Source organism: Xenopus laevis, chromosome 6L (assembly GCF_017654675.1).
Source record: "Xenopus laevis strain J_2021 chromosome 6L, Xenopus_laevis_v10.1, whole genome shotgun sequence".
Lineage (NCBI taxonomy): Eukaryota > Metazoa > Chordata > Amphibia > Anura > Pipidae > Xenopus > Xenopus laevis.
Window position 1 is genome coordinate 70,407,300 of NC_054381.1, and position 13,803 is coordinate 70,421,102.

Consider the following 13,803-nt stretch of genomic DNA (forward strand, 5'->3'; position numbering starts at 1 on the left):
AACTGAAGAGCTGCTGAATAAAAAGCAAAATAACTCAAAAACCTTCAGTAATAAAAAATTAAAACAAATTTCAAATTATCTCAGAATATCACTCTCTACATCATACGAAAAGTTATCTCAAAGGTGAACAACACCTTTAATGCTTTCCCACTGGCAATAATGTGAATCACCAGTGGGAAAACATACAAGTTGCTTCAGCCCAACTGGTGAGTCACTTTATTGCCGGAGGGAAAGCATTTGGAGAAGATTAGTCAACCTCCTCATCTGTCAAGGCCTTTGCTTGTTTCTGTTCATCCAGAGACTGAGCAACAGCCTGTTCACTTGATCAGTGTCAGATTGGGGGGCCTGGGGCACATCGTGGCTGCCACTTCAGGGGCCACCACATAACCTCGGGCCCCTGCCTCAGTTGTGGGGTCCTCCACATGCCGGCGATGCAGACCCATCTCCCCCTGCACGTACCTTGTTCTTTTCCCTTGCATCCACAATCAGAGGGAGGTAAGGAAGAGTGCTTTTTCCAATGTCCCACCAGCCCAGTCCGACCCTGCACATTATTCACTTGTTTCTGTGTGATTGTGTCTGTGTGTGACTAAGTGAGTCTGACTGTGTGCACTATTGTGCCGTAAGCGGAAGTATGGCGACCTGTGTCTTGTTGCACCAGTAGAACACAATGAATCAGTTTCAGCTCCTCTGTATTTATCGTGTTAGGAAGGTATAGTTTGGATTTCTGACAGTGTTGTCCATTAATTAGCAGTTCTTTTTGCTGTTTGCTCCAATAAGTCTCTTAATATACATTCAATTTATTGTTATTTATTATAAAGTTTTAGTGTGGGCAGGCCTCAAAACAAGTGTATTCTTATTGTGTCAGTGTATCAAGAGGAGTTTAGTGCAGGGGTCCCCAACCTTTTTCACCTGTGAGCAACATTCAGATTTAAAAAGAGTTGGGGAGCAACACAAGCATGGAAAATGTTCCTTGGTGGTGCCAAATAAGGGCTGTGATTGGACATTTGGTAGCCCCTATGTGGACTGGCAGCCTACAGGAGACTCTGTTTGGCAGTACATCTGGTTTTTAAGCAACCAAAACTTGCCTCCAAACCTGGAATTCAAAAAAAGCACCTGCTTTGAGGCCACTGGGAACAACATCCATGGGGTTGGAGAGCAACATGTTGCTCATGAGCTACTGGTTGGGGATCACTGGTGTAGAGCAATCTAAGAAGCAGACATACTGTGTAATTATACACAGTAGCACTAATTACCTGTAGATAGCAGGGCTGAAATGCATATTCTAGTAGTGCATGTTAATTGTATTATGCTAATTAACACACACCATTAGATTCAGCAACGTATGTGTGTTTAATTACCCAGTGTGAATACTTCAACATTCCATTGACCTGCATCCACTTCACAGTTTGTTTGTTTTTTGGCTCCACTTGTTGTTGTCTGCACTCTTTGACTCAATTTGGAAACCACAGCTTTTAGCTGGCCATACATGGAAAGCTCTTCTATTGAGGTGGATGATATCGGGCTGATCTGATTGTTTGGCTCCAGGCTGTGGGGTATTCTGTATTGTAGTTACACCACTGCCCTGATGGGATTTTTAAACCTGCCTGTTTGACATCTGTCTGATTTTCGGCCAGATATCAGTAGGGCAGGCCGATCAGAGGGCCCCATACACACTGGCCTGGATTTGTGGAAAAGAGTGGCAGGACTATTGGGGTGCATGGCATCCAGCTGTGTCTGCATTGGTTCCTAAGCAATAGAGATACACAAAAGATACTGCATGCCAATCCCCACTGCTCTGGACCTGATGATTTGAAAATTTGCGCATGCACACAAATGAAGGAGAGGAGACGGGACAAGCAGCACTGGGCCTAGGGGAGTCCACTTTGTAAATCCGATCCTGTATACACGGGCAGATACACTGTCGACCCTAAATGTTCCAAATTGGCAGCTTAATTCTGCCCAATCTATGGCTATGACTGCTAAGAACATAGTAGGTGAAATGATTTGTCCCATGATTACTTAGGATATAGGTCAGATCTAATATTAAAGCCCTTACTGTTCCAATATTTGCATTCCAAAATTAAAGCAGTATTTAAGGGGTATGGGTGACTGCCTGGGTGGGCCAGAAATTTAGGTGGGAAGAGTTTAAGCATAATATCATAATAAATTTACCCTTCTGTGCAGGAAACATAATATGGTCTGTGGGGTAATAGACGTTGGCTGCCAGTGGTTACTATGGATTTTTAGTCAACAGCTACAGGGCTCAAATTAAAAAGTTCTGCATTATATAAATACAGAATACTGTGAATTATCGAAAAACATGACCAGCTGTGTGAAAATTTGGGCATATACAATTATATTCTGTTGTTAGACAATAATACGTTCAAATTAATAAAACATTTGTAATACACATATGCTGCAGATTGTTGGTAAACTCGTCCTCTTCCTCCAACAACTAGTACTGCAACTAACTTCATCTTATATTTGCTGTATATGATGTATTTCTGTAGTACTATAATGAAAAATAAACTTTTTGTTATAGTTAGAAACATTTTCTTTCTCTCTCATGCTGTAAGCTGCCATGGTAACGACTACTGAATGCCACTTGGAGGCTGACAATCAGAGGGAGATGTGACTGCATTAGGCACCTGTTATACTGTTTGAATATAAACACATTTATGCTTCCAGTGAACTGGCTAGGTTTTCGGAGCTATATTAGTCAGTATGGACATGAAGTGAACTACATTTTATCCCTTTGTTTTTTTTTAATCTTATGCTTTTGCACATCTTTCTATAGTTCTCCTCTTTTTATCTGTGCACTTGTCTTTATTGCTCTCTCGCGTTTTCTTCTAAAAACTCATTTACTAATGCAATGCTATAAAATGGTTACATAACTGAGTGCACATTGACATTATTCACGAAGGTACTTGTGCCCAAACATACTTTTAATAACTTGCGATATTGCTATTGTGCCCACCTAGTCTGCTTTGATAATTTATTAAAATGCGAGCATTGCCACAGGGGAACCCTAGAATTTCCACCAGCCTGGATGTGGTCAACATTCTAGGGTTTCCATAGTAGGTTGTAATTAAATTGTGGCAAGCAAATCAGGCATCAAGGCTGAGAGCACACAGAGCACTGCTCTTAGCCTGTGTTGTTTTCTAGCATAGCCTACTTAATGCTTAGTTAATGTTTGTGTAGCACATACAAGGGACCAAAAAATGTTGGTAGTACACTCTTGTGTTCATGGGGGCCCCAAACAACTGACTTGGATGAGGCCCAACATTTCTGATGGTGGCCTAACAGAGTACTAACAGAAGGTGTGCAGACTGCCTTGATAAATCAAATAATCCACAACTGATTCAGCAAAGAATAAGCTGAATACAATAAAGGCATACAGTAGATGTCTCATTATCTATTCCATTCTAGAGGTTGTTCACCTTAAATCAACTTTTAGTAGAGATTGATATTCTTCAGTTTGCAATTGGTTATTCAGCAGCTCTCCAGTTTGCAATTTCAGCAATCTGGTTGCTCGGGTCCAAATTATCCTAGCAACCATTAATTGATTTGAATAAAAGACTGGACTATAGGAGAGGGACTGAATAGAAAGGAGAGTAATAAAAAGTAGCAATATCAATAAATCTGTAGCCTTACAGAGCATTTGTTTTTTTAGATGGGGTCAGTGACCCCAATTTAAAAGTTGTAAAGAATCAGAAGAAGAAGAAGGGAAATAATTCACAATAATAACTATAAAAAGGAAAATAATGAAGGCCAATGGAAAAGTTGCTTAGAATTAGCTATTCTATAGCATACTAAAAGTGAACCACCCTTTAAAAACAGGGAAAGAAAAAAAAAAAATTGGTGTGCAGCTATTATGGTAATAGAACTTAAGCCTGGTGGTCAATATCCTTGTTGTCTAGGGTCAGGGATAAACAGGGGAACATAGGAGCAGCACTAAGAGACACTCTCCGATAAAATGCGCTTTAAAACATAACCTCTACAGTCTGTCTTTGTCCACAGATCAAAGATTCATTCTGTGGCAGTTAAGTTAGAAACCTCCCAAATTCCTTATTTGTGTATAGTATAATGTTGTATGAGTACACATGCATTAAGTTTAGTAACCTAATTTGTTTTGCAGATGCTTCATGCTGTAACCAGGCAAAGGATAATTTAATGTGTCGTGATGTATGTGAACAGGTATGTTTATATAGGATTTGTGATTTGATTCTGATGCAAATAATACACAATCCCTGAAAACATTAATATTAAACAGTTTTCTAAATGTACAAGATTTTAAAAGGCATTCATGATGACAATAAGATTTTTTGTCACTTTACAAATGAACATTTCAAATAGTATACAACATACACTTAGGGGAAGATTTATAAGAAACTAAATTTTAGAGTTCTTTTCTCATCTGAAAACACTCGAAAATCCTAAATCTTGAATGTGCAAAAAAATTTCAATCTCAAAAATTCAATTTGTAAAAACATGAAAAAAAACAGTGAAATCACATCTACCCATCATTTTCACAAGCCTGCCAAATTTCAAATTAATCTTGAAAACTGAAATTGAAAAATAACTTGAATTTTACTTATCCAACTCCCATTGGCTACATGATCTTGTCAGCTTTTAGATGCCAAATTTTGGAGTTATCAAGTTTTTTGCTCTTAAAAATTTGAGTTTTGGAAACTAGAATTTGCAATTTCTGCAAAAGCTGTCAAAAGTTGAAGTTTGAATTTTGATAAATCTGCCCCTTAGTGTAATAAGTAATCCAAAAACTTCTTATTTAGGTAAATATAATCATTATCATTGTCTTCAAGGGAAAGACAGTTTGGACATCTTAAAGGGGACCGTCACCCAAAAGAATTGTACAAAATCCTATTTTATCACATTAGTCAAGCAAAATTAACTTTAATTAAACTATATAAATTATTTGAATCTTGTTTCCTTCAATCTGGGAATTCATAATTATAGCAATAAGGCCATTTTGTGGACACTGTTATTAAGGCAAGCCTTGCATCATCTCACAATCTTGTTTGTGTACCAGAATGGGGGACCCAATGTCCATCCCCATGCACTGGCTACACAATTAAATGGTGAAGAGAACGGGGGAATGTGTGGAGAGCAGTGACATCTAGGAAGTGCTGAATGGAAAGTGAAAGTAATTGTCTGCCCCGCCTTTATGCCTAAGGCATAGAGGAGGGGCAGACAATATTTGATTGATGGCTGAAATTTTTAAATGAGCTTACAACAGCTACAGCTTTTTGTGTCTGGGTGACATGTCCACTTTAAAGTGACTGACATTAAATGTATCGATATAGGATTTGTTATCCATAAACCTGTTATCCAGAAAGCTCAGAATTATATACACAAAACTGATTACAACATACAGGTGTGAGAGTAGCACCCACTGACCCTGCGGTACACAATAAAATTAAAATACACACAAAAAAACTTAAAAATATAGACATGAAAATAAATAAATATATAGAAAGAGATAGTGGATCACCTGAGGAGCCAGAAGTCAGATGTAGAGTGCCATAGAATACAATTAAGTTTGAAACATGAATAATTGTAAGGTACTAAGCATAATGTCAGAGTAGTTTGTTATTAATGATATTGTAGTTATTCATAAGAATGTAGGATGAATACTGAATTCTTAGATCGGGCGATGTATACCGAGGGCCAATTTTTAAAAAATATCTTCTCAACTTTTAGCATATGAGTAACACGGGCATAAAAGCTTTTTGGTAATGTGCTATTATGTATGGGAATGTTACAATGCTACCATGGGGATAAGGTGTGATTCTGTAAGGGAAAGTTACAATGTTGCCACAACGATAACAGTGTTACATTTTGCTTTGTTTTTATCTTCTCTTACTATTATGATACATTTTGGCACAAAGAATTTAAATGTGCATATGGGTAAATTTTAAATTCTATGGATTATTCATTACTACTACAGTGGGATGTAAAAAAGTGAGTCGCTGGTTTTATGACGATGTATGCACGTCATCACTGCTGTCTTTCCCGACAGTAAGGGGCAGATTTATCAAGGGTCGAATATCGAGGGTTAATTAACCCTCGATATTCGACTAGGAACTAAAATCGTTCGACTTAGAATATCGAAGTCGAACGATTTAGCGCAAATCCTTCGAATCGAACGATTCGAAGGATTTTAATAAAACGATCGAAGGAATATCCCCATAGGCTAACATTGACTTCGGTAGCTTTTAGCTGCTGAAGTAGGGGGTCGAAGTTTTTCTTAAAGAGACAGTACTTCGACTATCGAATGGTCGAATAGTCGAACGATTTTTAGTTCGAATCGTTCGATTCGAAGTCGAAGTAGTAGTCGAAGGTCGAAGTAGCCCATTCGATGATCGAAGTAGCCCAAAAAACACTTCGAAATTCAAAGTTTTTTTAATTCGAATCCTTCACTCGAGTTTAGTAAATCTGCCCCTATGTGTATTTAAGATAATTTCACTGTTTGTTAGGTACTTTGAGAAAGGCCCTTGGGGGGCCGAAACATGTTCTCCCAAAGTGTTCTCTCAAGTGACTGCTGTGCTTTGCCCTTCTGTAGTTTCACTGCATAACACTACTTGAGTTAGTTGGTGTTTAAAAAAAAATATTCCACACATTGTGTGGCATGTATTGTAAACAAGGGTAAAAATGGAAATTTATTTTCCCAGCAAAAGGGCTTATTTACCACTACACTGTTGTAGTTGCACATAAATGGACACAGTCATTATGCGCTCATTCCTTAAAGGTACTTGCTTCCAAAGATGCTTCTTGTACTTACCTATAGTTGCACTTGGTGCCCTTGCACTTGTGTCCATCCCACATTTTTTTCCAGATCGAGCAAAAGTGCACCAATTGACGCAATGAAACCCTGGAGGGATTTGTCTATAGATGCAGCCAATTTCTGTTTAGTGAGTAACTTGGAAAAGTCATATTACTACTGATTGCCTGAAACAACGTAAATCCTCCTTTTACAAAGTCTAGATACAACTACACCAGATTTATCAAAACACACAACCAGAATGCCAAATTGGCCTAATGCGATAGTTTGGTCACATGGACAACAGCCACATCATATAAAGACGACACACAAACTCATCCACAGTGGACTGTATCCATGACAAATAGTTGCCCTTTCTCAGTGAGATTTTCCAACCATCTAATAGGCAGACAACTGAATTAGAAGCAAACACCAGCTGATATATGGCAAGCTTTAAGTACTACTGTAGTGGTTACTAATATAGCATGCCTTTAGCAACCAAGCTAAAAGTTTGTGCTCCATCATCCAAAGTCTTCAGTGCAAGATTTATGATTGAATTATTTTATATGCATTTTGTGGGTGGCTCCAATAGATATTTATTTGGAAATTTTGTTATATATATGCAGTATTACTTACAGCATAGAATAACGGCATTATTATTTTTTTATTATTTGCTTTATTCTTTTAGATATTATCTTCAAAAAGTGAGTCTCGCATAAAACACCTGTTGCTGAGAGCACCGGATTACTGCCCGACTTCAATGGTAATTGTGTATCATTGTGTATAGGTGCTTGTGTTCACTAGCGCATATGTTTTACCACTGGCAATTTACATTAATCTTGGTAGGAAGGAGACTTCAGTCATCAGATCACCCACACTTGGGAAGATTAAGTAAGAGTGACAAAACATGTCATCTGCCAGGATGCTTAAATATACTTCAGTTCAAACTACACTAAGGAATAACACTGCCTCTTCAAAGTGTTCACTTATTTATATGTTAATTAACTATAGGCTTGTATTAACAATATCAATATACAGGTATAGGATCTATTACATGTGTGTGTATATATATATATATATATATATATATATATATATATATATATATATATATATATATCTCATCATCATATCTTAATCATAATTTAGAGGGCACACATCAACAGTGTACATCACCTAGGTGCTGACAGCCAACAGGATTTGTAAAAACAATTTAATATGCCATGATCAATGTTTAGTATTTGCAAAATTCGGAGTGCTCGACCCTTCAAGAGAACCCTATGCAGGGTATCAGGTGCTTACTCTGGTTGACCCTTTCCTGCCGACAGGGTCCAGCATACAATGTAGAAAGTAATCCAGCAGCACACTGATTTTTGATGTGATAAGTGATATTATTTATTCAGCCCATATACATACAAGGTAAGGGCAACGTTTCGGACCCCGATCAATGTTTAGGTCACCAAATAGACCTTTCACAACAGAAAGGTCTATGTGCTGATTGAAACGTTGAACATGTGCCTTTTAAAGTGTTACACTCAGAGGGATTTTAACTCAAAGATCTGCCCTAAATTATATAGATGTTGGTGTTCACACAGACAAACAGGGGTGCCCTGCTGGTTGTGATAAATGCATTAGATTATGTGGCTAAGACACATTGGCAGTGTGATGGTAGGGTCACATATAAGAAGTTAACAAATAATCCAAGTATAAAAATTAAAAAGAAATTGCTGAGTTTTATTGAATATGGGATTCACATTGGAACTATAACTGACAGTTAAATTTTGTTGCAATGTTTTATCACTAACCTAAAATACATACTGGATCACCCCCTTCCAAAGGTCAACCAATCATCTTGGATGGGGGCTCCTTGAATGAGACGATTGATATTACAGCCCCTGGTGTATTATGTCTTTCCACATATACTAGAGATTCCATGAATATATTTCAATAAATGCAATGGCATGAGACCTATACATGTGGTACAGCAGATGTGACCTCACTGTACTCCTGTATCCTGTACCAAAAGGGAATACTTGCAGTAAATTATTTAATACGATTTAGCAATTATATAGAAAACACTCAGGATTTTATTATTAGAGCTATTTGGTATCTGTTCACGTTTAATTGAACATATTACCTTCAACATGGGGATGGCTATTTGGACATGGTATGCTCCCATATATAGAAACCTCTATGTAGAGTGATTTGGAGAGTGCTGAATTATTGAGATTAGATGAGATTAGATCTTGTTTGGTAAATTGGTACTTTAACTAAGGTTACTTACTTTTTGTGCCGATAAACTGGCCATTTAGGTGTGGGGGGCTGGTGGTAGTTTTCAAACCAGCTCTTCTAGGGCAGAAAGCGAAATCACTCTTCCCCCTGGACCCCTCCATCAACATTGTGAACCCCCACAAAAAGGTGAGGGCATATGGGAGGGTGGGTGGCAGTAGCAATCTGTTTTACATATGGTGTGAGACCTGCAATGCTACGGGCTATAGTTTTCCTTTAATAAAATGTATTCTCACATTTTGCCACTGGTCTTTTAATTTAAAATATTTTTTTACAACTGGAAAAAAGTTTTTGATTTCAGTTGTAGTAATTGTTTGTTCATTTCTTCTTAGATTGATGTTTGGACGTGTATTAATTCATCACTGCCAGGTAAGATAAACCAGGATTTTAATTTATTTAGATAATAACTGTTCACCTTCACATACAAAAGTATTTAAATCTCATCTGTTTTAGAATTTTGGACATTAAGAACAAGGTTCCACCATATACAAGGCAAGTGGTGGATGAGTTAGTCTAACAGACAATAACAGAAGGCACCTAAACATTGGCCATTGTTAGTGCTGAATCATCAGATACAGGTAGAACTCTATTGTTTCTACCTGTTTATCTGACGGTTCAACTCTACACATGTAATTAAACAAACGATCTTTCCTGGAATGATATCTTGTAACATCTATGGCCATCTTAAAGGAACAGTAATGCCAAAAAACTAAAGTGTATTAAAGGAATGCCAATATAATGTACTGTCGTGCTGTACTGGTAAAACTGGTATGTTTGCTTCAGAAACCCTACAATAGTTTATATAAACCAGTTGCATAGACATGGGGGCAGCCATTCAAAGCTGAAAAAGGAGAAAAGGCACAGGATACACAGCAGGTAACAGATAAGCTATGTAGTATATAATGGGATTCTTCAGACCGTATCTGTTATCTACTGGGTATCCTGTGCTCGAATGACTTCCCTCATGGCTATGCAGCAGCTTGTTTATATAAACTATAGTAGTGTTCTGAAGCAAACACACCAGTTTTAACAGTGTCGGGCAACAATACATTATATTGTCATTCCTTTAAGACACTTTTTGGTGTTACTGTTTCTTTAAAAGCCAGTGTGCATCTTTACTGCAGCTACTGTTTGGCAATGCATATTCTTGCAGTCTTTGTTTCGGTGACTCCAATAGTCATTTTGTGGCAGAAGGCATACCTCTTGCAGTGGATATGTGTGTCTTTAGGATTACTCCTGTAATGTATTATGTTAGTAGGGAACTCTCCTGCAGTAAGATAGTTATTTTAAAACCTTCTTGCAGGTGATACCGCATTAGGTCAGTGACATCAGGGGGCGGGGCATTGACATTTCAGGAACTGGCCTGTAACATCAGGGGATGAGCTATGATGAGATGATTGGCTGATCACTGTGTCATTTATTCAGAGTCCTAATTTGAAAACCTGGACAGGCATTTTTCACCCAAACAGCCCTTCCAAAACACAGCTGTCCAGTTGGCAACCCCTATATTGCATACCAATTTTATGCTTTATAATTTTTGTCATGTTAATGACAATGGCAAGACCAAAGATAATGCTGCTTTCTCAAATAACTTTCAAATGCACATTTTTGTTTTTAAATGTTCTTTGGGGTTAAATAGCAGGAATAAAAGAGCACACTAATTTAATAAACCTGATAGGTCCATTACTATTATAAAGCAGGACTGGCTTACCACAATGTGGATCCTAAACCATATGAAAAAATAAGATTTATCTATGTAAGGCAGTGAATTACATCTTAAATTTAGTAAATGTAGGGCACTGGTTGTTACATGGAACTAATCAGGGATACTATTGGGGGAGTACTGACTGAATCACCCTTTAAGGGTCTGGCCACACAAGCAGATTCGGGGAGATTAGTCGCCCCAGCAACTAATCTCCTCTTCTTCAGGGCGACAATCTCCCCGAACTGCCTTCCCCCTGTGCTCCACTGGCTAAAATGAAAATCGCCTGGGGGAAGGCACACGCGGCACTTCGTTTTCCAAAGTCGCCCGAAGTTTACTCGTGAGGCAAACTTTTTTAAAGTAGAACTAAAGCTTAACAAAGAACTGGGGTAGAAATGCTGCACATTCAATTTACATTTTCTGCTGTTCACTTTGTATTTGCCAGGTGTTTCCAAGAAGTCAGAAGGCTGGGTAGGCCTTGGATGTTGTGAACTAGCAATAGCTGTGGAGTGTCGGAGAGCTTGCAAGCAGGTAAATCTTCTGTAGCCATTTTCTATGCTAATCTGTAATGTGACCTAGTTATGAAGAAAGTGTTGAAAAAAACTGTATTCATTTTAAATCACAAGCAAAATGCTATTCAGTAGGTTGTGCCAATTTGTTAAGCACCCCAGTGATTTGCTTGGGGAACTTTTCCTCTGAATGCTGCCATCTTCAGGAATTGCTCAGGCATCACTTGCAACTGTCCAAGACTGTTCACATGTACAATATAGTAAATCCGATACTACTATACTGTGACTATAACTTGTGATGCTACTATAAAGCATTTGCAGTTGGTCCTGGACAACCCCAAGGGATCATTGGTAATTTATTGGGGATGGTGATTTTCAGTGTTAATGATTCTTCAGAGCTTTCATTGAACTAACTCTTAGACCTGAGCAATTATACTTCAAACTGTACTGTTTATTAAGAAAGTTTTTTAGTTGTCTGTCTTCACCTAACTTATAACCCTTAAAACTGTTGCCTGCAACAGCATGCCAATTTTCAGCCCTGTCTGGCATTAGCCTAAATGGTCACCCACTCAAATTCTGGAGATACATTTGTTATTATTTGTAAGATCCAATAGAACATCTTTTCTAGTGTGTTCCTGAACTACCTTGGCTTAAATAAAAAGTATTCATTTAGCATATTTACAAGCATGCTCTTTCTGACGTGGCTACCCCATTGCTTCAGTCAAGGTCTGGATAATTTCCATCCTATTGTAAAATAGAAGGATATTATAAGTCACAGAGGAGTTCCATATCAAGGAATTCTGAGGTGCATGGGTATATAAGTAATGATAGCATACTGAGAGGGCAGGTCAGGGTTAGGTGTGGGCTGGCATTTTGTTAACCCATGCATAATTATTGAGAATGTAGCGACTGGTGCCGAACTTACTCCAGGCCTAATAACCCATACATAGCAACCAAGCAACATAGAATACTATGATTTTAAAAATGTTGCTATAGTTATAATAATATTATTATATTACTACTGGGGGTGACAAATCCTTGTGTGTTTTACCCTTATACTGTCCAGTTAGAGATAACAATCTAATTCTCAGCTGCTCACAATGTCCCTTATTTTTATTTTATTTTTAGGCATCCTCACAAAATGATATTTCAAAATCCTGCAGGAAACAATATGAGGTATGATTTTAAATCTATTTGTTAAAATAGCATTTTGAGTCATATTTGGAACAAATGTATCTGCTATTCTAGTATCACCGTGTGTTTCACAGGCATTATGCAGATATAGCTACATAGTTAAGTAGGGTTGAAAAAAACCAAAGCCTATCAAGTTCAACCCCTCCAAATGAACCCCAGTGAACACATAAAAAGTATATATATCAATATCGATACTAACTAACTGTGGATCTTAAGATCATAATAGCCTTTGATATTATGCTTGTTCAATCTTTGATGTTTTCTATGGGAAAAAATATCCCTCACTATCTTTCTATAATATATTTGTAATGTACTTGTAAAGAGTAATCATGTCAATCATTTCCCCTTGAAAGAAAGAGAACAACCCCAACCATGACAGTTTACCCTCATAATTTAGAAACAATAAATGCTCACCTTTAATAAACAAGTTAAAAAGCAAAGGACCAAGGACAGACACCTGTGATACTTCACTAGCAACACTGGTTCCACAAGAACATATTCCATTTACAACCACTCTTTGTAATCTATCCTTTAGCCAGTTCTAGTCACGAACAAATACCAGGCCAATATTCCTTAATTTAACCATTAACCCCAGTATATTCAAAAAAAGTCTTTCACATTTCTTTAAACACTGCCAGTATTTTGGAATATGCTTTGCTTTTACAGAGGGCAGCCTGACTAATTTGCAGAGAAGGTTTAACTGTGGGTGCATCTTATGTGAATTTTCCTCAGCACAACTCAGAGCACTTTATAGATGGTCACTGTGTATACACACACACACTCAGTTTCAATAAATAAGGATATACACAGTGGATGTGTAAGTTCTAAAAACTAAACTACAAATTAATTTTGGCCTGTGGTGAATGCATTTTAAAGCATGCGAAATATAACAAAATACTGTATTATTATTCTTTCGTGGTTTAACTATAAGCTCAAACTTTTTATAAACCATTCTATATATATTTCAGGAAATATAATTGTTTTTTTCCCACAGACTGCCCTTATTAGCTGCATTAACAGAAACGAAAGTAAGTGACCTAAATACTCTTTTCTAATGTTCCCATTTTCTCTAGGCTATTGGACGTGGGTTGTACCTGCACTAAAACATAAAAAAAACATAGAAAATACTGACAGCCAAAATATTATTATACATTATACTTCATTAGGAGCTGTTCAAAAGCAGTAACATATGATAGTTTATCATGTATTTCCTAGTAATGTTTATAAGTACAAATCTGGAATTACCTGGGTACTTTTAAAAATTATTTTGTAATTGGCAAGAATGCAATCCTAATATTGGCACATTATATGCATTTAATTAACCAGTG

At 37.3% G+C, this 13,803-nt stretch overlaps 1 protein-coding gene across 2 annotated transcripts in view; it reads left to right on the top strand.

The window, feature by feature from the left end:
• LOC108719031 (reversion-inducing cysteine-rich protein with Kazal motifs) overlaps nucleotides 1-13,803 on the top strand; it is a 61,555-nt gene that overhangs the window by 11,929 nt on the left and 35,823 nt on the right. For both annotated transcript variants that reach the window (XM_041566172.1, XM_018267617.2), the window contains exons 2-7: nucleotides 4,139-4,197; nucleotides 7,470-7,544; nucleotides 9,403-9,439; nucleotides 11,218-11,303; nucleotides 12,410-12,457; nucleotides 13,470-13,503. In XM_041566172.1, the coding sequence (XP_041422106.1) occupies nucleotides 4,139-4,197; nucleotides 7,470-7,544; nucleotides 9,403-9,439; nucleotides 11,218-11,303; nucleotides 12,410-12,457; nucleotides 13,470-13,503 (339 nt within the window). The remainder of the gene's footprint in view (nucleotides 1-4,138; nucleotides 4,198-7,469; nucleotides 7,545-9,402; nucleotides 9,440-11,217; nucleotides 11,304-12,409; nucleotides 12,458-13,469; nucleotides 13,504-13,803) is intronic.